Here is a 26,044-nt window from a genome sequence, read left to right as displayed (position 1 = left end):
GATGTCAAGGAGGATGGATGTTTGGAGGAGGCTCCAGCCCAATAGCCGCTGTAGCCCCAGAACTGGGATACCAGAAACGCCAAGAACCAGGCAGAAACTCCGGCACCCATGGCCATCTGAGCAGAGTCGGAGTCCCAGGCAAACACCCTCACTGAGGAACCCAGAGACCCAGATGACACATGGACCAACACTTCTAGAGACAGGGTAAGAAGTGGCCCAATGGGGAGTAAGGTGGCTAGTAGAGGCCACGGGAGAAGTCAGCATGTTGCAGCAGGATCCTTGCTAACTAAGTGTCACTCACTGATCACTAACAGGGCACTGGGTTGAGGTCCGGTGGAGCAGGGAGGGTCCCGGTTCCCCTACCCTGGACATCACCTTCCCCTGGGTGACAGCCATATTGACTATGGCCATTAGGCCATACAGCCCTGAAGACAAGGGCTGCCTCTGGACTCTGGCCATTAGGCCACTCTGTCCCAAAGGCAGGGGCTGCCCCCATTGACTCTGGCCAATAGGCCACACAAGCCCAAGGGCTGGGACAGTCCAACGAGCTCGACTAGGGGGATCAGAGAACCTCTCACTCCACCCCAAAGGGTAAAGGGGTGTACATACCCCACAAGAGTCCCCTAAACTCACATGCTTCCAGAGCCTCTTGTAGAAACAGGTTCTGTAGCAGTCTTACTGCTCTTTTGGGCACTTCCTAAAAAGACCTTGTAGGCATCACAGCCTTTAGCACTCTTCATGCCTATCTGAAGTTGGTACAATAATCCCATTCTTTTATATAGGTCCCCAATTTTGGGCAAGGTCTAAATTAGAGTCAATGAAATAGTTAAATAGTAAAAACAAGCTTTTCCACCTAAACCTAGTGGCAAAATAAAAAAAGTTATTTATAGTTAACCTTGATTCTCTAATAGTAGATGAAGGGAGAGATTGGTTCTATGATGACTCCAATGGCAGAGAAACCAAAGGACCATTAAAAATATATGCAATGGAGGACCTGAGAGAACTGCAACCGTAATTGCCAACTATGGCTCAGACATGTTCCCAGGTTGGGCACAGGACTCCTACAAAGGGCTCTGTGAAAGCAATGTCATAAAAGGAAAATAAAGGGCTTTAATATGAATGCTAATTTAGGATTTTAACATGTCATTCTAAGGCTCATCATTACATCACACATCCCAAAATCATGGGTAATCTGAAGGTTAGTTCTCTAGAACCCAAGGCATCTATCAGAGTGCACACACATGGGTAGTCGGCCTCAGCAAGAAAATACTTAAGATTAGGACCCTGACAATGTCATTTTAAGAAGGTAAAAGTCAAAATTTTAATCTTTTCCTCCATTTCTCATTGAGGAGCAACAAGTCTGGAAACCTCTCTCCTGGATCACATCTTTCTCTTTTTCAAATTTTATATATTCTGGGATGCCTTTTCAAAGAGCACTATTTTAACATGACCAAAGTCACTAACTAATCTAGTTCCTCCTGTTAGACAAAAAGGAAAGGAAATGCAAGTAGTTCCTCCCTTGCACATGCAGATTAGGACAACCATCTAGATAAAGCAAAGTTCCTTCCTCAATCCTCTCAATCTGTACAATGGAGATCCCACCACCTACACTCATATTTGTTAAAAATTAATGGATTGCATGAAACTAAGGGTTTTTTTTAAAAAAAAGTCTACATAGCACTTTTTAAAAATCTTGTTTCCAGTTCTATCAATGAACCTTTTTAATTCAGGAAACATTAATCAGAATGGGAATCGTTAGAGATATTTTTAGTTATGGTGGTAAAGCTACACTTTAGACTTGTTTTCCTTACCTGAACTATCAGCAAGCCCATTACTACTGTATGTCACTGCAGATGCTAAGCAGCTGACCTAAACTTTTAGTTTCTATTGGACAATTTACATCATGAAAGTGCCTTCATTTAGTTTGTTTGTTTGTTTTTTTAAAGTGACAGTTTAAACTGGTAAAATAGCAGCGGAAGACTATTCAGAGCTACAGCAAAGCTAACTGTACTATGCACAGATATTAAACTAAACACACAGGTTGCCATATTTACTTATATATCACCCATTTGGAAACAACACAGCACAAGGATTATGAAAAGACAATAGGGCATGGAGCTAAACTATGTAATTGATTTTATAATCCTTTGATTTTTATAGCTGTAATCATAAGCAATGTGTTAGCATGTCCATTACAGAGCATACCAGACAAGTAAAGAACTGGAGTTTCTTAAAAGGAACAAAGAAGAAACGCGGGTCACTGTCTGCCACAGTTACTGAAAGCCTCAGATCTTTACTTTCACTTTTCAGCAGTGCATACATGCATTTTCAATGGTTCATCTATTTGTGGTAAACCTGTGCTTTCAGTCTAAATTGTGATAGTCACATTAGCTATATAGGAACTTTTCTGTATTGAAGTTTACACATCTCAAATTCAAACTCAGGGCTGCTCTACACTACAGAGTTTTGTTGACAAAACAATGGAGGTGTCTTATATACACTGAAATGCTTCTCCCACGCATGGAGCTCCCCTGCTATGCTGACAAAATAAAAAAACCTCAACGAAAGGTATAGGGCTTATGTCGGTGTAGTTAGGGCAACGCAGTGTCAATGTAGACACTGCCTTCCTTACATTGGCTGTCATTCTCGTCAACAGCGGAGCGGTGAAATTGACAGTAAAGCCACTCCCCTGGGGAGGGAGGGAGAGGTGTGCGTGTACACCCCGGAGTGGCTTCCCCAAGCTCCCAGAGGGGAGGAGACCCACCCGGAACCTGTGCGGACAGCTGTCAGTGGAGCTGAGAGACCAGGATCTCGCTCCCCACACTGCCCCTCTTAGGTCAGCGCCAGTGCTCCTAGAGAGAATGCACACCACCGACACAAGGAGGGTACTTGTGGACATCAGCCCCCGCAGTCATCAATGTGGTGGCTGTAATCATCCTAACATTGGTCATCTTATCTCTGCAGTGTAGACAAGGCCTCAGTTAGGAATGGTTTGAGACATTGCTCAAAAAGCTTTAATTAAATGTTGCCAGCTACAGTGGAGATGTACATTTTTCAGTATTTAAAAAAAAAGAACTACTGCAGAACTACTTTTCATGCGGTTTTGAAAAAACATTGTTTCATAACATGTATGATGCTACAACAATCACCAAATTTAAATGGGTACAGTGCTTTGAAGGTTTGTTGAAATGTATACAAGTGTTTTACTGCTACTGTTCTGTGTCATACTAGCAAATGCCTACCTCACTATAGAGTCCAGATTTTAATCTATTGTAAGACTAGAGATAAAAATAAAATAGGAAATTGAACTTGTGGTTAATGGTATGATCATAAGATCACTTTTTGAAATAAGTCTAGGCATGGTCAGTAGGCTCTCCTGATTATAACCTACTAAGAGTTCAAGGTCTGCTCCAGATGTTTCTCACACGTCTGAAGTGACAGTCTCTTTTCAATGTGCTCAAATACACTTGTAAAAGCTTAAGACTTTTTCTATACCCTAACTGGATTTAAAAAAAAAAAAAAAAAAAAGCACTGTCAAGTGCTGAAATTTGACAAACTAATTAAGACTGATGACACTATCAGGTGGTTTTATTAAAGACACTTCATGCAGAGGTTCAAAGACATCCTGGGTATCACATATTAAAGTCCTTTGTGGCATGTGAAGTCTACCTAATTTGGTTTTCCAAAAAACTAAATTTGGGTTCTGAGACATATATGGCAATTTCCTACAATCTCTTTGCGAGATTTTACTGTATTAAGTAAACCCTCGCTGGGATTATTTAGCTGAGGTTAGTCCTGCTTTGAGCAAGGGGTTGGACTAGATGACTTCCTGAGGTCCCTTCCAACGCTATGATTCTAAGTTAATGTATGATTGGCCAGGGATTGCATGTAATTCTTTGACCACAGCCCTCCAGAAACAAAGGACAGTGGAGGGTAATTACACAAATTCACTTAGGTTATAACACCTCCAGAAAGGCACCACCAGCTGGAGAGCTCACATTTACTGGTTCAAACTGGATTCTCCAGAGCCCAATAGACAAAGAAAGGACTTTTGGATAAATAGCCTGAGTTTAAACTGACTTCAGGGCCTTCTTTCTGATCCAACAAATGGACAGAACCTTCTTTTCAAGGGAAGGCCCCAAGCCTTAGGGAAGGGTTAAAAAGACAAACTCCTACCAGAGCCCCTCCTGGAGTTTTGGAGAGAGAAGAATGATCTCTAGTAAGTTTATTAGCATGTGTGTAAGTTCCTTTGTTGTTCTTAATGTTTTCTTTGTAATGCTTTCACTTTAAGAATAAATGTGCTTGCTTAAAAGGTTGTATTAACCCATAACTGTTGGCAATTACTTTTTCATAGCCTTTGAAGAGTAAGCAAGCACAGATGCCATTCTCATTAGGCAGTCTGGCTAACTGGCAATAACACGGTGTATAGAGATAACTGTGCAGCCTGGAAATACCCCAGTCAGGCCAGGGGACCTCTTCCACATTTTAGATTACTTGCTCTTAGATTTGTACTAGTCCCAACACTTCTTTAAAAAAGTATAAGAATATGTTCTTAAGAAAATGGAAAAGCACACCTTATCTGAACATTGTCATGATGCTAGATAAAATAGCAAAAATGCACTGAAAAAGTAATACCACCTCATTACTTTTTAAAGGACCGAACCTAGTTCACATCAGAATCTGTGCACTTAATTTCCAAGCACTCATCTTATTTAGAAGATGGATATTATTGTCAGAATGGTTTCCATAGTAGGTGGATACTTCAGACTAGTTTAATTTGTCTTTTCAGTTAAGCATATTCAGTTAAGCAAATTTTCTCACACCTGTTTTACATCAGTGCAATTCCACTGATTTAAACGAAGCTAGTCTCAGTTCAACAAGTAAATGAACTTTACTGTATCTACAAAATGAATCAGACATTTGCAATGCAGTGTACTAGCTTTCCAGTAACATTGCAGGTTTGAGGTTTCATTCACTAAATAATCTGAGTCTAAATTCTATGTTCATGTTCTTGAATTTTCTCATTCTCCTCCTCTTTCATACATTTTAAACATAATTGTGTTCTGCAAGATCACACCATTTGGAGAAATCAAAAATAAATAGGTCATAGTTGAATTGGAAAAAACTTCATGCCATTAGAACTAAATACAATTCATACAACAGAAATACAGAGAACAAACAGAGGTGTTTAAAATGGAAGTCTGTTGGATCTGTTAATTTTGTCCTTGAGATTTTGCTATCTCACAGGCCCTAATTCTATACAGAGATCCAGTCCATTTGGACATTCAGGTCTGCTGATGTATGTGTATTAGGGCCTAATAATTAGGGTCTTGTTTTAGCCTACTCCAAAAAGGTATACTTTTCATTTTCTTCTTTATCCGTCCGCACTGTCAGGTGCGTAAAGCATCCAGATTCCGCCATTATTTTTGATCTGGTGCTGTCTGTTTAGGCTTTTGAGTGTCAGACTGATGGATTCAGCTTCTTTCTCCCTTGCTCTGCATAATGCTTCCCTAGGTTGCCCTCTTCTCTTTCCAGGTGATGTCCATTTTGTTATCCAATGTGGAAGTCAGGTTGGTGGCATCATTAATGCACGTCTTACATATGTCCATCGTTGTCTGACCATGTTTGATGCTTTTGGGTTAGTTTGCTCTCCTTAGAGTTTCTGATGCTGCGAGACACTCCCAATGAATTCTGAAGACCTTTCCCAGGCTTTTACTTTAGAAAAAGTTGATCTTACCAATTTCTGTTGTAGATTTGCATGATACTGCTCCATAAAGGAGGACAGACATGAATTAAAAATTCATGCTGTGTCACTGTCAGTCATGCTACTTTTCCAAATCTTTTCCAGTTTACAAAAGTTGTTTGTTGCTTTCAATATTCGCTGCTTGACATCCAGCATGGTGCCACCATCTTTACACATTTCACTCCCTAGATGGGTAAAGTGACTTACTACTTCTAGCATCTCTCCATCTACTCTGTTGCTTTTGGGACATTGATAGCCATATATTGCGTCTTCCCTTTACCTTTCGTATCCCTTTACCTTGTATCTGCCAAAAGCTGGGTCTTTTTTCCCTTAAGTGAAGTGTTGAACTAAACAGGACAATAACACAAACACAAAATAAACAAGGGGATTATCCAGTTGCGCTTCATTTGTCCACAAAATTCCTCAATTGCCTTCTGCAGTTACTTTCCTCATGACACTATTTACACCAGTCACTAGTGTGAACAACTGTAGGGACAATACACCCTTACCTTACACCAGCTGTCACTACAAACCAGTGGCTGATGTCCCCATCAGACTACATGTTTAACGTTACATAGATTCTTGATGATGCAAATTATTTTTACTAGCATTCCATAATATTCCATAGACTATCTCTGTGCACACTGTCAAAAGCCTTCTGGAAAGCTATAAACTTTATCACAGAAATGCCTACCATTCCAGAATCTGTTCTAAAATATGTCTGAGAACAACAATGTGGTTTGCACATTTATCTCAGTGGTCTAAAACCTGTTTGTTCCTTTAAGTTTGAGATCCATTTGTTTCTTAATATGTTATAGGATGACGTTGCACATGATTTTTGCAAGCGCTGAGAACAACGATTCCTCTCTAGTTATTGAAGTTAGTAAGGTCACCTTTCTATAGCAATTTTACTATAAGGCCTCTTTCCACTTGGTACGTTCATTTCTTCACTCTGTATTCTACACAGAAACCCAAGGAAAAAAGTCCAGAGGGCTATTTCATCACTTTTTTAGGAATATCTCCAGTAACATCCTCTCCAGCTGCTTTCTCATTTTTAAGTTAATGGATGGCTTTAATTCCAATACTTCAATTACTTGCAATTTTTAGAGAGTTAAACACAAGCAATTGCTTCAGTTCTAGAAAGACTCCTGCTTGAGCAACTCACACTTGTGTCTTCTAAACAGAGTAGCCCTCAATAACTGGTAAGATTGATTGTTTTATTTAGAAAACATTTTATTCATTACCTGTAAAACTGTTTATCAAGAACAGAAGAGAGAAGATCTATGGCAAGGACTAGTAGGTTGTGTTTTTATAGTTAACCCAGTCATTAACAAAAGTTCAAAGTCTATCAGTTATCTTCCTCTATTAAAGGAAATAATCACAGATTTAAAACTCTCCAAATGAGATATTGTCCTTTGGTCTATTGCATTAATTTAGATGGAATAAGTACATCCGAAGAGTTAAAGGTGTTAACATGACCCTGTCACTGTCCAACATTAAACAGTTTTAAACAAGGTTCAGGTTTTGGTATACAGAAACATCAGCCTGCTTAGTACCGTGGCAAATAAACCACTAAAATTCCTTTTAACCTTTTATTAAAGCTGCAGAAGAGACAAAACAGTTAAAGCATTTGAAATGTAAAGTATTAAATAAGGCTTTCATTTTAACAACATCTTTTGTTCGCTTTTGCTGTAGTCTTTAGAAAGGAAAAAAACCCTTGTTTCACTGTCTTAGATGGTAATAATTGGGGGAAAAAGTTAATGGGCTAGAGCTGCTGTCATTTAGGAAACTGGAACAGACTTTAATGGCAAGACAAGACAAACACACAACATGGGAGAGAAAAGAACAGCAAAGGAAGAAAATGCAGCTTCTGTTTCTGGTGTTGACTTTTACTTGAAATCTTACCCATGGAAAAAAAGACAAGAACAGCACACAGTCTTATTAGCCATTCAGAGCTCACAAACTTCTACTAGCATCAGGCTATTTGAGGCATTGCTTCTAGTTGCCTTTTTCCAGTCACAGGCTTACAGCAGCTTTGCAAAATACACAGACCTGGCTAGCAAAGCCAGACCTTTACTAGATAGCAGGAAAAAGGAGAGAGATAAGAAAGAAGAAATAGGGTGGAGAAGGAAAAGAACACATGAGGAGAGGGGAGTGACAGTTTCACATTCCATTTGGAATTTACCCAAAGCTACTGAAGGTGGCAATATCACCTAGCTCCCTCTCTTGCCTGGTCATCTCTCATGATTAGGAGGAAGAAGATCTGGGGTCCAAGAGATGGTGGGGGTGGCATCCATGCTGAGGAAGCTCATTCCTTCCCATTCTCTCATATTTCAGTCAGCCGATGTCTGTCCACCCAAAGTGTCTTTTTGAGGAACCCAAAAAGGAGCGATGGGCAAAACAGTGCATCCTCATTATTTTGTCCACTAAATAGGCCTAACTTCCAATACACCAATTTTGGTTCATTTAATTTCTGGTCCCAAAAGCCTCTTGTTTACCAGGCATGATCTTAACACATTATTTGAATTACATCACTGAATCTTTGTTTACATTAATTCAGTCTGTCTCCCTTTGCCTTCCCCCCCCCCCCCATCAACATTTGTTATTATAGGTTGTGACATTTTGTAATCTTTCATTCACTTTTTAAAGTTGAGCTCACTATTAGGATAAATTTGTTGGCCCAATTATTACAATAGGTCTTTAGTGACTAGCTGTAGTTTACTTTGGAAAGATTCAAAAAACATCCTCAATGATTATTATTAAGAGCAAAGGGATCCAACTTCTAATGAATATTACTAAAAAGTTAATCAGGAGTACTTTCTTTAGAAGACCTTCTCCTTCCCCAAATAGATTATTTCGTTAAGTTAGTCACAAGCACAGACTACCTCAACATGTAGTCTCTTCACCTTTTACTCCCAGGCTCATTTCCTATTTTAAGACTTCAAAAGAAAACTTCAGAAAGTTATTTAAATTCACCAGCCGAGGCACAGAGTCTACTTATCCACCCACACCAGTAAATGAGACTTACTATGTTTTACTCTCACATCAAAACAAGTCACTCAGCCCAAATAAAGTGTCACAACACTGATCCAAAATGTTTCTACTGTTTGGCCTTCTTCGGCATAAAGAGGCAGCCTTAAAAAGTAAGTTAACATTACTAGAAGTAAATGATCCAATAAGAACAGAATCACTATATACAGTCTTCAATCCTTTGTAATAGCTCCCTTATAAAAGGAGGAATTGGAGGAGAAGGGAAGAGAATAGGTCCCATCCTTAGGCAATTCCAGTTTTAGAAAAGAAAGCGCAGTGATAGCAGGTAAGAACCCATGATACCCCCTAAAGGTCGATATGCACTACCTTTGGATCCTTCCAGTCACTTCATGACAGCAGAAATTAAGACTTTCTATAAAAACAACATAAGAACGGCCATACTTGGTCAGACCAATGGTCCATCTAGACCAGTACCCAGTCTTCTGACAGTGGCCAATGTCAGGTGCTTCAGAGGGAATGAAAAGAACAGGTAATCAAGTGATCCATCCCGTGACACATTCCCAGCCTCTGGTGAACAGCTATTGATGGACCTATCCTCCACAAACTTATCTAGTTCTCTTTTGAACACTGTTAGTCTTGGCCTTGACAACATCCTCTGGCAAGAAGTTCCACAGGCTGACTATGCACTGTGCGAAGAAATACTTCCTTTTGTTCATTTCAAACCTGCTGCTTATTAATTTCTTTTGGTGACCCCTAGTTTTTAACAGATGTTACTGAAAAGTTAAATGCCTCAAGGAGATGCAATTAAAAAAAAAAAAAAAAAAAAAAAAAAAAACCAGTAAAATTAACCAGCTGCTCTCAACCTTGTTTACCTCCAAACTCAAAGGAAATTCCTATACAGGAGGATATCTCCAGGGAAACAGAGTAACAAGGCAGTTTTCCCTCCTCTGAAGCCAGATTTCTTCTCTAAGGGAACTGACTTGGTGGATGTTTAAACAAACAAGCATTACAACTCTGACAAACAGCAAGAACAAGGCCAATGGCAACAAAGTAAATGTTAAATAGAATGAAAGAGTAAGACGACACCTCCATAAATGATACTTCTATAGCCTGTAAGTTGTATCCAAAAGCAAAAAACTTCAATGTGGCCAAACCAAATATTGATCACCAAAAATATTCTAGAGGGTAGGAGTGTTTGCGCTTCACTGCTTCAGAAACAGAACAAACCCAATACAAAGCATGATTGCTTGGCGAGTATGCAGAGTGAAGACCATGAGACTACTTTTCCTATGTCTGAAATGTCAATTGATGCTTTGCTGCAGTGAACTGAATGAGCCTTGCCACAGCCCTCCAGTTTCATGCCAGTCACACACAATGCAAAATGTGGTCAGCCAGCCATTTGACATGGTCCTTTAGTGATAGCATTGCCAAAAAAAAAATTGTATTTCTATTTAACATAAGCTGGGTGGACTTTAAGTACTTTAACACACAGCCCCAGTGAAGGGCCTCATCAGAATGGGCATATGGATGTACTAAGAACGTTGGCAGAACAACACTCATTGGGAAGAAACTATCACCACTTTAGAGAGGAATCTCACGTGAGTCTGTAGCATCTTTTTACCCTTGTAAATAATCAGTACCAGATTAAACTACAGGCTGTAACTTATTCATATGTGCTGAAATCACTGCCTCTACAAAAATGGCTTCTCTCACCTAAGAAGTTTGAGCTCCCAGTTAATGTGGCTCAGAAAGTAGCTTTCAGCACTTTAAAGCCACATTAATATCCCATCACAAAAAGGCTTCTTAATGGAGGGTTTCAAATGCATCAAGCCCTAAATGAACCTGATCAAGGGATACCAAAGAAACACCTACCTACAACTGGTTTATGATATGCCAAAGTAACTGCCAAACAAAAACTCAGATAAAATTTGTCTTTAGATTAGATCCACAGATAAATAAGAAATCAAGCAGGTTTTGTGCAGGTCATGTAAAGGTGACCGTGCTGGCTTGATCACACCACATCATAAGCTCTTTCATTTGAGGCCAGATTAAGTGCTTTAACCATCTGCAACCAAGAAGTGAACCATACTTGTCTGGGTCTGCACGGGGATATTAGGGATAATAAATGTGTTTCTTCTGAGTTTGCTAGCACTTTTACTATCAGATGGACTGGTGGAAAGATGCACAGAAGCATTCTTTCCTAACAGAAGGAAGGTGTCATTTGTCAGTTTAGTACCACAAGGAAGAGACTGATAACTTCTCACCAGCAGAGTCCTACCTTTCTTTCGTGTCCCTAAGAGAAAAATCTGTTCTGGGAACATGATTCAGGAATGACTCAGGAGGATGCATAATGATCAACTCAGGGCAACTGCAATACTGTTCTCTTTACCTGTTAGCTACACATCTATCAGTTCACATATTGTAGATCACACCCCACTCCTGTCTGTCTTTGTAATGCAAGTGGTATGACCCAGTGCTTCCCTATCAATAAAATAAACCATGAAGACCTTGTTGTCCATTTCTATTAGAACCACATTCTATTAGAACCACGTTCATCCCAACTCTAGTGTGTATAGCAGCGATTCTCAACCCAACCCCCACTCCCACTCGGGGAAAAAAAGTGGGGGGAACTTTCAGCGGCGGCAGGGTTTCACGGCGGCGGCAGCGGGGGGACTTGCGGCGGCGGGGTTACATGGGGGGAAACAATGCCCTCCGCCGAAACCCTGCCGCCATTTGCCCCTTTTCGGCGGCAGGGTTTTGTGTGGGTGGGACTTGCGGCGGCGGGGTTCGCAGCGGCGGATTCGGAACCCAGCCTTCTTCGAAGTTGAGAACCGCTGGTGTATAGCATTCCATGATCTGAAGTTACCTTCAAGCCCAGCACACAAATTTAAATAAGTCTCCCTCACTGGAATCATTACCCCATCGCCTATATAAATGTATAATCACACTCCAAGCTTGGATAGGAGCCACCTGACCCCCCTCAAAATTCAGACATATACTGAAATGATGACTTCTTTATAGCTAGCAATGCCTACCTTCCCTGCATATGCACCGGTATATAAACTACTTCCTGAATGTGGTTTTTCACTCCTATGCTCACATGGGAGTATGATCTCTGTCTTAGAAAATTAGGTGAACCATCACCAGTCATCCAGGTGTACAAGAATTTTATGCCTGGGATCTCTCCCCGCACAGCTGCATTGTCTCAGATAATCCAGCCTCTCTGTTCCCTAATCCCAACACTGGAGCGTAATCCCCATGATAAGGATCTAGGTATGATGAATCATTTCCCCTCCCCTAATCCTGACACAGGGGCATAGCTCCCATGATAGGAATCCATGTACACTAACTAATCATTTCCAATTGAAAAACTAAGCTAGTTATAACTGAGAATGTTGGCCTTAGCATGTTTGTTTGTTAACATTTTAAAAACCCAACTGTGAAAAGATTCAAATATCTACCTTAACTCTGTCCCACTATCACCATGTACCTTCCAAGCAAAGAGAAAGCCCTTATCAATTGCCATGCAGAATTCTGATCTGTTAACTACATGAATAAGCAGAGTTCTCTGCTAGTTATAAAGACAATTTCAGCAAGTTCTTGTGTTCTGGGAAACGGGTATGTTGAAAACAAACTCCAAAACTGAAGTACTGCCGAATGACCAAAGCAGCAACATGAACTGGTACAGAAGTACCTCCTCTGATTAGCTATAGACTTGGTTGATTTGAGGGAAGCTATGTTGTGCAGACAAACTAGCAGCTCTGTGCTGACAGAGGAGAAAGGAGACTGCCATGCAAGAGTCGCACAATGCATCTCCTTTATGGAAGATGGAGCAAAAGAAAAGCCCCTCCCCCCTTCAAATCTATGTGATACTTTGGGGTCTAAACCATTCATTCTATCCACTGTCTATAGTCCAAAGAATTCCTTTTTAGCCAGATAGCAGGGTTTTCAACTCAATCACAAGAGTGAATAGTACAGGCACAGTGGGGTTTTCAGTTGATGAGTGGAAAGTAGTATTAGATTTATAGATAAGGCCAGAAGGGACCATTGTGATCATCTAGTCTAATCAACTATATAACAGAGGCCAAAGAACTTCCCTGAATTACTCTGACTTACAGAATATCCTTTAGAAAAATATCCAATCTTGATTTGAAATATTTAGCTATGGTCTGAAGAAATGTGAGAGAGAGAAAGATTACGGTCTCAACTCAAAAACTCAACTGTATGTGACCCACACTAGGGGAACAATGAGTGAAAAAAAAAAAAAAACTACTTAAAAATTTAAATTTTGTTTTTACTTATCTCTCAGTGAGAACCAGCACACTATTTACCACCAAATCGCAATGCAAGAGTTCCCAGACAAAGGGGATACACATTTCCACAACCTCCACTCAACCTACTCTAAAGCTTTCATTTTAAAAAATAAGATCTCTAGACCAGTGGTTCTCACCCGACAGCGGAAATAGGTTATGTATATGTAGCTCTCTCTGTGTTATGTGGGCCACATCCACTTTGTGTGTATATATTTATACACACACACACACACCCCCCCACCCACCCCTGTATGGCCCTCAGGAGGTCACATAGGCTGCAGCTGTGTGCTGACTGCGCTGCAAGTGGCCCGCAGGCCACGAGTTGAGAACCACTGCTCTAAACCATTTCCCTGCAAAAAACAAAATAGGCTTGTTTTGAAGGCTGTCACTAGGCTTACAAATTTGTCATCTGATTTTAGAAGTTAGATTATTCCTTGTGGTTTTTGTTTAAGAAACATGCAGGCCATGTCAGCTGTTCTTTCTCCATCTTCTGGCAGTGAGAATCTTCACCCTCCCCAATAATGGAGGAGGGAAACACAGGCAAATAAAATTCACCTTCACTCCCACATGCACTCCTCTTGAATATCTGCTTGCAAATTCAGCAGCACCAGGAGAGGAAAATAAATATGGCCCCCAGCCTGCCAGAGAAACCACTGCTGGTTCCTTCCACAAATACATACTCCCCTTTCAGGGAGATGAAGTTCCTCAAAATGTGAGTGGGAAGAAGAGCATAGAGCATCTTCTGTCCATGAAGACATCCATAGTTCCAAAAGGGGCAGCTCCGGAAAGATATGCTCCTTGTGCTACCTGAATAAGGAAATCAATGTGACTCCCTATTCACCTCTTCCTGAGGTGGTGGAAGGACTCCACCAACCAGATGCAGCCTAAAAAGTCATTTTTACCCTACTTATTGCTGATGAAAGGAGCTATGCTAATCTCACCTCAAGCCACTAAAAGATCGTTTCACTGATGAAACAAGCTGATATATTAAACTTAATTGTTTAAACCAGTGGTTTTCAACTCTGTTCCGCTATCCTGGGAGTCTGTAGACTGTGTCTAAAGCAGGGGTGGGCAAACTTTTTGGCCTGAGGGCCATATCTGGGTACAGAAATTGTATGGTGCGCCATTAATACTCCAGAAATGAACAATTCATGTTCAAACACAACACCATCTTGTTTTCAAATCAACACTATTAAAAATTATGTTGAACAATGAGCTTAGAAAATTACATTAAGTTGTTTGTTGCACAATTTGCAACAGTTTTGCTCCTGTCTGAACACACTGTAATACAGTTAACGTATGCACTAGCTAGCTATATACGCTTGGTAGTTTCCCCATGTACTGTGGTCTTCTTTATGTGATCTGTAATTGGCTTTGCTGAAACATAAGTGTTTCTCCATTTGATCGTGGAAAAATGACCAAATGTACTAGGCTATTTTAAAGTATTTTACCTTAAAAGTAAGCCATAATGAATAGTTCATCAATTTAACTGTGAAGATATTAAAAAGATATTTTGTAGAAATAAACAAAATCTACTCACTACTACAAATATACCATCATAACAATGTGATACAATAATTAAATGAAAAACTCATTCCTTTCCCCACGCCCTGTTTAACCAATGTGAACAATGCAGTTGGTCACCCTTCTTTCCATGTCAAAGTCTGGTGTCATTCTTGCTGAGAAAATCCACAATACGGAGCTGAGATCCTGGTCAGTTAACTAAGATCTGTAGCGAGATTTGTTGTAATTCTGCAAGGAAAAGGTTTGTTCGCAAACATACGTGGAGCCGAACAAAACAAGGATTTTCTGTGCCACCTTGCCGATATTTGGGAAACTTAGCTTCACTCAAGGAGGCATAAAATTCATCCAGTTTTTTGGAACTGTACTTTCCCTTCAAGGTGGAATCGCACTGTAGATCAATGAGCTCCAGTTGTAATTCTTGGGCTTTCTTGTAGTCAAATGACGCTGGCCATGACACCAGCTCCAGTGACTTCCTGTCTTCTCAAAGTCAGATAATCGTCAAGAAAACTCTGTAAATCTCTCAAAATGTTGCTGTACCTTTCTGTCTGTCCTGGCGACACTTGCATGTTTTTAAGTGTTGGGAAGTGAGCAAACACTTTGTCCTTCATTTGTTTTGAAAACAAGACCAACTTGGCTTTGAAAGCTTTCACGTTAGAATATAATTTGTGTACAAACACATTTTTGCCTTGCAGCTTCACATTAAGTTCATTTAAATGTGCCAAGATATCCACATCAAAAGCAAGGTCACTCACCCAGTTTGAATTCTTTAATTCAGGGAAATCATTTTCTTTCCCCAGCATCTCCAGAAAAGTGCTAATGTCACTTCTGAGCTCCCACACTCACTGAACCAGTGGATGTTTGAGCAATAAAGTAAATCCTGATGTTCAGCGTCAGTGTCTTTGAGAAGGGCAATGAATTGCCGATGTTCAAGTCCCCTCCCTCTTATGTAGTTCACTATTTTCACAACTATGCAAACATGATCAATGTTCAGAACATTTTTGCAGAGGGCTTCCTGGTGTATTATACAATGCAGAAAAATCACTTCTTTCTCAGGGTCATCTTCTTTCACTTTGTCCTGAATTCTTTTAAAAAGTCCTACATTTTTCCCAGTTAAATTTGGGGATCCATCTGTGGTTACGTTTTCCAATTTACTCCCGGGGAGCTTCAGACGTTCAAGGCACCCAGACACCTTCTCATATAAATCCAATCCCCTAGTTGTGCACTTCACTGATTCCACTGATAAAAATTCTTCTGTGATTTCAAATTGGTCATTAATTCCTCTGACAAAAATCAAGAGCTGTGCTGTGTCCTTGATGTCAGTGCTGTCATCGAGAGCTAACAAAAACAACGTAAAGCACTGTGCTTTCCTGTTCAACTCCGAAGCCGAATCATTCACTTCTACACGGCAAATAACAGTTCTTCGTAACAAACTAATGTTCTCAAATTTGTTTGTGTGTTCTGGACACAGCATGCCAGCAACATCAACCATGCGCTCTTTTAAAAACTCCCCTTCAGCAAAAGGCTTATTTTGTTTAGCAATTTTAAATGCCAGAATATAACTTGCCTTTGTAGTGGCTTCTGTAGCTTGTCGAACAAAAATATTTTGCTGAGCTTTTAAATTAGAGGTGAATTTCTCAACTTTTCTTGCCCTTTCCTCAGTTAAGTTGCTGTCATAATTGGGATGTTTCATTGTGAAACATTCATTGTTTCATGGTGATTCAAATTGTATTCTTTGAATACCGTGACACTCTCCTGACAAAAATCAGGCATACAGCCTTTGAGCCCACGTTTGTAAAAAAATATTTCACAGTCCATTCTTTGTTGAAAACCCGACACTCACTGTACGCTTTTCCTTTCTTTTTTGCAGCACTCATTTTTTAAAAAAAAGGGAAAATAAAATTCCTACTGCCGGGGCCACACTTATTACAAGCTGCCTTTTTGAAGATTGCACGTACCACATGCAACATAATTCCTGCAGCGCCACATATGGATCTTTCCAGTGCCGCTGGGCCCACGTGGGGGGAGCAGCCGGCGCGCGTCGCTGCTTGAGGCCAAGAGCAGCTCCAGTCAGGGTGCCGCTGGGCCACATGGTGGGAGGAGGACAGGGGAGAAATGGGCGAGGCCATGGGGGGTGATGGGGGGGGGGGGAAAGAGGGCCTGATTAAATGCTCAGATGGACTGCATGTGGTCCACAGGCCATAGTTTGCCCACTCCTGGTCTAAAGGGTCCGCAAAAGATTGTCACCATAGAACAGTGGTTTTCAACCACTGGTCTGCGGACCCTTGGGGTCTGCATACTACGTCTAAGATTTCCCAAGGGGTCAGCACCTCTTTTCAAAATATTTTAGGAGTCTGTAAATGAAAAAAAAAGGTTGAAAACCACAGTTTAAAGCAGCATGGGCTTTGCAAATAATTGCTCCAGAGTACACATGTATTTTGCAATCTTTGCAATCGAGAGAGAAAGAAGAAAGAATTTTGATTCCTTATGTTCTGTTTTCAGGGGCTGTTTTTCTTCTCTTTCCCTTAAAATTGAGAAAGTAGATTTGTGAGCCTAGAAACTTCATAAAGTTAAGAACCACTGAACTCAATGCTTTTTACTAAAAAACCTGAAGCCAAAGACTACTATTAGAAGAATAAATTTATTAAAAATCTGGCACTATTGTTAAAGAGCAATGTCTGAACATGAACAGTCAACAGGACTATGAACTGGTGAAGAGGAAACAAAACAAAAAAGACAAAAGGCCCAGAAAGAAGTGACTGGAGAAAGAAGCCTTATAAAAAACCACAAGCAAAATTCATACAGAAGTGAATGCAGGCTGGGATGGGTTTTGGGATGGGTTTGAGTTTTTTTGGGGTGGGGGGAGGAGGAGTTGTTTCCTTCTCTTTTATGTTAGTCTTAAACAAATTTAATGTGACAAGTGGCTTGAATGGAGTTACTTGAAGCCCTAAAATGTTTATGTATTAGAGACAAGATGGGTGAGGTAATATCTTTTAATGGACCAACTTCTGTTGGTGAGAGAGAGAAGCTTTTGAGCTTACACAAAGCTCTTCCTCCTGGGAAGCATACCTAGAGTGTCACAGCTAAATACAAAATGGAACAGATGTGTTAACTAGTTTTGCTGAACAATGTCAAGGGACCATTCAGGGTGAAGTGGCCCATCAACACCATTCCAGCCATTGGAAGGAAAGGAAAGGGGGACTGTTAGTGGGTTACAGATTGTTGTAATAAGCCATAAATCCAGTGTCTCTATTCAGGCCATGGTTTTTAGTGTCTAGCAAAGTTACAAATTTAAGCTCCCAAACTGGTCATGTGAAAGTGTTGTGTAGGTTTCCTTTGAGGATGAGAACTGATAGGTCAGATAGAGTGACTGATTTGTGAAAAGTGTTCACCCACAGGTGATAGGAAAATAAGATAAAAACCAACCCGTGTGAGTCCATTCAAGAGTGTAGTGATTGTCCAATTTCACCCACACAGTTGGTACTGGGGCATTTACCACACAATCACCATCTGAAATCAATTTTAGGTGGCAGACATTTGCAGACCCTTTCAAGGACAAGAGACCCTAATAACACCTTCTCAACATATAAATGAAAGCCACTAGTACCAGATATCATTGTAATTTGACAAGAATGACAAGTTACACCCTTCTTAGGTGCATGTCTTATCTACAGATACAGGCACAGAGTTAAGTTTGATGTTGAATCTTCCAACTGTGAGTGTCCTGCACTTCAAGCAAGATCTTGTTCTTCTGTTAGAACATAATGTTCTGTTAATAGTTTCAAAGAGGCAACATTCTCAATTTCTCTCATATAAGTTTTGTTCATTTCCCCCTCAGTTACAGTGGAAAATTGATGTTCACAATCCAAGTGGCTGAAAAAATTCTGCTTGCAGCTTTAGTGACACCTGTGTTTCACCAGTGATGTTCAAGAGTTTAAGTAGGTGTTAAGTATGTTAGTGAAGTTCAAGTCATCTGAGGCTTCAGAGAAATTCTAAGAGGATGGTGAAAAAGGGAAAAACAGGTTTTATATGCTTGAATCCAGGATAAGTAGGACCTAGTTGAGGCCTCATGAAATTATTGTTCAATCTATAGAACTTTAGGAGTTTGCAGCCACAAGCCTCACATTTCAGGTCTCTTTATAATTAAGCTCCATCTGCATAATCCTTGGGGATAAAGTGCTGTTACAACCTCAGCTAAGATGAAGGTCATGAACCATAGTGGTGGCACTCAGGGACCCACAAGACTCAGAATAGGGGTTCCCCAGAGAACCACTTAAGAGGCCATTTTCTGACTCTTTACATTGACATGACCAGAATAACCAAGGCCATGCCAGTGGGTAAGGAAACTGGATACACTGAGGTCTTAAGGAATGCACCCTCAAAAAGTACTGATTTTTTAAGAAAGTGTGGTTCGTCCGAGTCACGTTTTAAAATTTAAATACTGCCCACTGTCTACATATGCAAAAGGATTTTGTATTGTTAAATATTTTAAAAGTAGTGCCTAGAGGCCCCAATTAGCCCCTGGGCACCATTGTACAGCACTTAGCACCAAAGAGTTACATTCTGCACTAAGAGCCAAGTGCAGTAATCATGTTAGTTAGTGGGCTGAGGCTAAGGCTTATTTTGAATATTTTGCACATTTTATTGTTATCCCCTTACCTATTTTATTGTTTTCATCCATTTGTATCATTTTCACTAGCCAGGATTATATTCTTTAGAGCAGGACCTTGCTTTTTTACTACATGCCCACACAGTACAATAGGGCTCAAGCTGATGCCCTTGAAACTACTGTTCTATAAAGATCATCATCCCCCAAAAGAAAGCTGAAGACCCAACTGTGTTCCAACAGTGCCCTGATGTTACTTTCTCCCTAATTACAGGCACATTAGTGGATTAACTATTTGTACAACTAGTAAGGAAGAATTTTTCAATGGGCTATGTCATTGGTTTCTCCTTGATCCTGTCTCCTTTTTTCCCTACCCCCATGAGTTCAAAGCATCACTTTTTCCTCTTGTTTGGGGAAAGGGAACATTTGAAAAGTCTGCTCCCACTTGCCTCCCAACCTGCAGATGCTATGAAGATTCCACCACTGAAGCAACTGGTATTTTCTAGAGACCCTTGTCAACACAAGGATGGAATCTGATGTCTTGGACCCTTTGGTGTGGAAACACTGGAAAGCCACTTCCACACAACTCCTCTTCCAGCTATGACTACACAAGAGACCTTATAGCAGCACAGCTGTACCGATGCAGCTGCACCACTGTAAGATGGCTTGTGGAGCTGCTCTGTACCGATAGGAGAGAGCTCTCTGGTTGGCATAAAAAAAGAGCTTCTCCTGCTAACACAGAACTGTCCACACTGACACTTCTGTCAGATGTTGCTCAGAGCCATGTTTTTTTCGCATCCCTGAGTGACGTAAATTATACTGACAAAAATGATAGTGTAGACATGGCCCCAGACACTGTGGAGATAGTATCTCTCTCCCTTCTCAACAACTAGGAATGATTACAGGACACAGACACACTACATAACCCAAAACAAGAATAATCAGAGGAGAGTGGTTCATATTGACACCAAGAGTAAGGGCTAGTCTACACTTAAAACATACAGCAGTGCCACTGTATCAGTACAACTATGCCACTAAGGGATCTTGTGTAGGCTGCATTATGTCAACAGGAGACCCGCTGACATAATAAAACCATCTAAATGAGCGGCAGTAGCTATGGCAACGGGAGAATGTCTCCCATCACACAGCACTGTCCACACAAGCACTTATGCTGGCAAAATTTTGTCACTCAGGAGGGTGTTTTTTTCACACCCCTGAGCAACAAAAGTTTTGCTGGCATAAGAGCTAGTGCAGACAAGGCTTAAGCGTTTGAAGTAAGAGCTAAGGCAGAAAGCCGTTACTGACACAAGTGAAGACTTACTTTAAGCGGAGGGTGCTTACTGTTACTATACCGCTTCCCTTTAAGAACAGACCAGTTTGTTTTGATGGGCTACAAACTTTTTTCCGGTTTTAAAATGAATGTCTAAGTTAGAAAGAATCGGGCCTCTAACATTCACCAGGCAGGTGAGGAAAGCAGAGGAAGCCATCCACCGATTGAAAACGGCTGTTCTCCAAATGCTTAACACTCTTCACCAGACATTAACGCAGCGCTGGCAAGACAGGAGCAGACCTAAACAGCCTTAAGATTTCAACAAGAGGCCAGGGTGGTGTTTCAAAGCCTGCGAGCCGGCTCCAAGCTGCTGGCCGAAGGGTTCTCCCCTAGCTTCGCAGCCAGTTTTATCCTAGGTCGGCGTTAACCCAGCCCATGAGGCACTCAAACGCCACACTCACCCCGCGACCTGGACGCCTGCCCAACCTCACTGCCCAACCATGCCCCTAGGGCGGTCCCCGGGGCTGGGGTCGGCCGCCCGCCCCGCGCCCCCCACTCACCCGCGGCGAAGTGCAGGGGGGTGGATTTCCGCCCCGCCATGTCCTTGGCGTTGACGTTGCCCGCGTCCACCAGGCGCTTGACCCGGGTCACGTCTCCATTGCGGCAGGCCTCGAGCAGCTCCCGGAAGGCGCCGCTGCCCGCGCCCGGCCCGGCCGGCTCCGGACTCTCGGCCGCCGCCGGGCTGGAGGCCGCCGAAGAGGAGGACGAGGAGCTGCTGGTGGCCGCGCTGCTGCTGCTGCTGCTACCGCTGCCGGAGGCCGGCAGGGCCGCAGCGGGGATGGCGCCGGCCGCGCTCTCCGGCGGCTCCGGGGACAGAGCCCGCTCCGCGTCCCGGCCACCGCCGCCCGCGGGGGGGGCCTCTCCCTCGGGCCCGGCCAGGCTGTGCCGCTGCGGGCAGGGCGCAGCGCCCGCGGGGAAGAGGCCGGGGCTGCGCGGCGGGGCGGCCGGCGCGGGGGGTGGCGGCGGGTGGTGGTGGTGGTGGGGGTGCTGGGAGCGACGCGGCGCCGCCATCTTCAACCCCTCCGCCCCGCTCCTGTCACTCGGCAACGGCTCGGCCCCGCCCCCGCTTCCGGCCTCCTGCAGCCAATCCCCGCTCGGGGAGTCGGACGCCCGGAAGTGACGTATATTGTTGTGGCGTTGTGGGAGGGGGCAATGGCGGAAAAGGGGCGCCCGAGGAGAACAACGGGAGGGGGCGTGGCTTGAGCGCGGCTTTCGGAGCCCAAGCGGCCTGATCCCGACCCCCGTACCCATCCCCCTCTCTCTCCTTCCGGTCTGGCCCTTCCCGCCACCTCCATCCACCGCCAGCGAGCGGAGACCCACCGGACTTCGTCAGTTCCCCTCCCCCCACCGCCCTGCCTCCCCTTGCACACTCACCCCCCCGCTCTTGCTACCCCCATTGTACTCGCATCCCTCTTCTGCTCCCCCTTGCACACTCACCCTTCCTGCTGCCCCCTTGCACACTCACACCCCTGCTTCTGCCTCCCCTTGCACACTGACCCCCACTCTTGCTGCCCCATTGCACACCCCCACTCCTGCCTCCCTCTTGCACGTTCAGACCTGTGCTTTTGCCACTCCCATGCACACTCACATTTCCCTACTACCACTGCCCCATTGCACCCTCATGTCCCCCGCTTCTGCTTTCTTCTTGCACACACATCTCACTCCTACACATCTCTCACTGCCCCACTGCACTCACATCCCCCCTCTTGATGTCCCATTGCACACTCACTCCCACCCCTGCCTTCCCCTCACACACTCAGATCCCCCCGCTCTTGCTTGTATCTGATCTCACTACACTTCTTCCTCCTGCCCTTCCTCTTCGCAGTGCCAGACCAGTCAGATCTCACTCATTAAGGACTTGAGCCTCTCAAGCTGTGTGCACCTTCTGAGCAGTGGGGAGCACCTAGTTCCCACAGATCTGGAAGGGAGATACGGGCATTACAACCTGTACTAAGAGGTGTTCGGTACGTCGCAGGATTGGGCCCTCTCACATTATTTTGGATGAATTTTAGAGGATTTCCCTATGTGATGAAGGATTTTGCCATGTGTAATTATGAGACACTCTAAATCCTTTGTTAATTTTTGAAAATTCACGTATTTTAATGGTCATAGCTCAGAGCCAGCCCCACTGTACCCAGCATGGTGTCTCTGACTTTCAACAACTTGGATGTGTTTTTTATGAAACACGTCAGACTGAAACTTATCTAGAAAGATTTTTGGAATGTGTGCAGTTTGTTTTGCAATAAATATGGCCAAAATTGGTTGATGGATACATTTATATCTGCTTATCCATCTGGTCTCTGGGGGGGAAACTTATCCGCCAGAGATGCAGTCACTCAGGATTCCTCTTCTGTAAAACTCAGGTGTCTGCAGAAAAGGACAATGCTACTGCCCTTCTCTTGAATAGTAGCAGATATGGGGGCCTTACTACAAGTGAGTTTCCTGTTTGAAGAGAATTTAGGTGACATGGAATCAGGGTACTTTTTAATGTAATTTATTCACAAAGTGTGCAGAAGTCCTGTTGATCTTGAACAGAGATGGTCAAAGCTTATGCCTTATTACAATAACACCTCTGCTGCTTAGAAAAAAAATCTCATTAACCTTTCTGTGTGCCTACTTGTAGCATGCCACCTCTCTGATGCAGACACCTCAATCTTGTGAGAATTCCATTTAATTGCTTGTATTCAAAGAGAGAAACCAGCACAGGATCACAGAGAGATGCAACACAGGAAGAGTCTTTATTGAACTAACTAAAACCAGCCAGGAGTGGCTGAGTTATCCCCTAATAGTCTAACTCTATTGCTATGGCAACCTAGGCAATTAGGCAAGACACAAAATACACAACAAATCTCACTTGCAGAAGCCCAACTGCTCACTTTATAACTATTCCAGTGGTACATTTATGCTACACCCTTGTCTGGGGATTCTCTGTGTGGGTGTTGAGCCAGGTTCTCAAGGCACCTTCTGTCTCATCGCATTAGGCAAAACATGTTTTCACCACTGTCATGCATATGATTGCTTCTGGGCAGTTCCGCATGCTATAGAGAGTATTTATTCTTTTCTACTTACCTATGATGAATCCAGATAGAATGGCTCCACTCCAAACCATGCAGGCAGGAATGGCTTGCTAAGCACATGGTGAGATCTGGGAAATGTGGCCGTATTCTAAAACTGATGGTCTCTCTCAGACACAAAGCGCTATGATACTAGGGCTATCACAGAAGGAAAGGAGTTGGATAGAGAGCATTAGTGAGTTATCAATAGGACTACTACATACTACGTGCATCATTGGGTTGTCACCTTTCTAAATTCTGGTAACCAAACCCCCGAGGACCCACCTCTTCACCCCAAGACTCCGCCCCATCCTGCCTCTTGCCCCAGAGACTCCTCCCCCCGTCTCTGCCTCTGCCCTTGAGGCCCCACCCCTTCTCCACCTTTTCCTCCCAAGATCGCAGCTCTGCTGCTCTCTCTTCCCCTCCCCCCGGTCACTCACTTGATCATCTCAAGGAGCCTGCCTGGTGGTAGGAGGCAGTCCTAGCTGAGCAGGGACTGGCATGGGTTAATGACCCAGCACCTCCCCCCCACCCGCCCTGTGGTAATTGGACTTTTGGTTCAGGTGCAACTTCCCCAACTGACCACGTGACATCATATGCAGAAAGAGTGTCCTCTTCTCTTTCTGCTCCCCTTTCAGTAGCTAGTACATCGTGCTGGTTAACGACGCATTCTCCATGTGGCAAACACACTCACCATGTGCCATGTCCTGCAGCCTACAAGATCACCCCAAGTCTTGAAAATGCTTCAGACCCTCGCCTGACAGACATTGCTTGTCCAGGATAGAACACGTTGAGTTTGGCATAGATACACTTGTTGAAACTTGCATATTCCCTAGTCACATCAGTCAGCTGCAAGGATGGCGAAGGCGTGGGACGAACCTTTTCTGTCATCCTAAACAACTTGGTCCTTGTAGGGAGACTGAAGAGCCAATATAATGGGGTTTATCCAGTGCTTTCATGAGGTCTACTCTAAATATCATTTAATGTATGACTCAGTGCAATAGGGAAGGGTATATCTCGATGTTTCTCTGGTATGCGAGCTACATGCTTCTTCAGAGTCCCATGCAGTCTTTCCACTAAGCCTTTTTCTTTGGGATGGCACACAGCAGACTTATGATGTATTGTACCAATACCCATCAAAAAGCCTTCAAACTCTCATTATCTGAAACAAGGCTCTCTGGTAGGCGAAACATTGCAACTAAAGTGATTAGGTAAGAAATGAGCTCCTTTGAGATGCCTTGTGAAATTATGAATGCAAAGAGGTAACGGGAATAATACTCTATAATAGTCAGTAGCATTTAGCCATGCAGTGCAATCAAGGGGTCAGTAATAGCCACTGTAATTCTCTGTCAATGTCTGTCTATATCTACCAAATTCAAAGGAGCCAGAGGAGTAGTAGTTCTACACACTGTGTGGGCTGAGCCTGCCTTCACACGATGTTTGATGTCTGAGGGCAGCCTTGGCCAGGATCACTTGTCGCGGTGCTGCTGGAACAGTCACCCAGGCTCCTCTGCATAAGCTATGTCAAGTAGCACATCTTCACCATGAGCTCAGAATGAATTTTGTAGAATGTAGACAAAGTTCTCATGAGGAGTGGGTCTGTCCAACCCACTCATCCAGCACATATCACCTTGCACAGTTCAGCATCCGTGGCGTCAGTGGTCTTCCCTAAGTCAACCTGGCATATCTGTCAGTAAAAAGCACACCGTGAATGCTGTCATTTCTGCACACGAGGGTGCCAACTCAGCAGCATTTCTTGAAAAAGCATCAGCAAGTAAATTAGGTGTTCCTTTGAAATGTACCAAATTAAAGTGATGTTGCTGCAGCTGAATAATCAACCACTCAGCCTCACACTCAGCAGGCCAATGACCTTATGACAGAGGCCCAGAAAAGGCAAATGATCAGCTCCAAAAAAAAAATTGCTTCTCACTAAATGGACTTTGAAGCATACAATAGCAAAAACCATCCCCAGGAAGTCTAGCTCAATCTGGGAATACTTTGCTTCCGTCAGGGTGAGAGTCTGGGATGCAAATATAACCAGCTATCCCTGCTGGAGCAGAACTGCACACAGATCCCCATTGCATGCGTCAGTTTGAATCACTATGGGCTTCCTTGGATCAATATAGGCACAGAATTGGATCAGGCAGAAGGCTTGATGCAGGGTTTCAAAACCCGGCTTTGCCTCGTTAGTCCAAACCAATGGTCCATGGCCCTGCATTCAGTCCCACAGCAGCTTGGCAAGGGTACTAACTGGGGCAGAGCACAGGCATCTATGTACGGAGGTAGGCCAAGGAATGAAGGTGAACTGCTATGATCAGTGGGTAATTGCAGGGAAGCCACAGCTTGGAGCTGTTTGGGTGTCAGTTTCACACCAGTGGCCATCAGAGACTGCCCTAGATACTCTACAGCATCTCCTGCAAAACTGCATCTGGCCATATTCAACTGTACGTTAGCTTGCTGGAGTCGGAATAGCATCTGGTCCGAATA

At 43.1% G+C, this 26,044-nt stretch overlaps 1 protein-coding gene across 1 annotated transcript in view; it reads right to left on the bottom strand.

The window, feature by feature from the left end:
- Positions 1–21,516, bottom strand: part of TNKS (tankyrase) — a 240,845-nt gene extending 219,329 nt beyond the window's left edge. Inside the window, exon 1 of the mRNA XM_067556877.1 lies at positions 21,005–21,516. Coding sequence (XP_067412978.1) covers positions 21,005–21,515 — 511 coding nt within the window. The 5' untranslated portion in view covers position 21,516. The remainder of the gene's footprint in view (positions 1–21,004) is intronic.
- Positions 21,517–26,044: the final 4,528 nt, after the last annotated feature.

This window comes from Emydura macquarii, unplaced genomic scaffold (genome assembly GCF_026122565.2).
Source record: "Emydura macquarii macquarii isolate MOO-44397 ecotype Brisbane River unplaced genomic scaffold, CSIRO-AGI_Emac_v2 contig_1790, whole genome shotgun sequence".
In the NCBI taxonomy this organism is placed as follows: Eukaryota; Metazoa; Chordata; order Testudines; family Chelidae; genus Emydura; species Emydura macquarii.
Note: the sequence above shows the minus strand (reverse complement) of the source record. Positions and strands in the feature narration are given on the sequence as shown.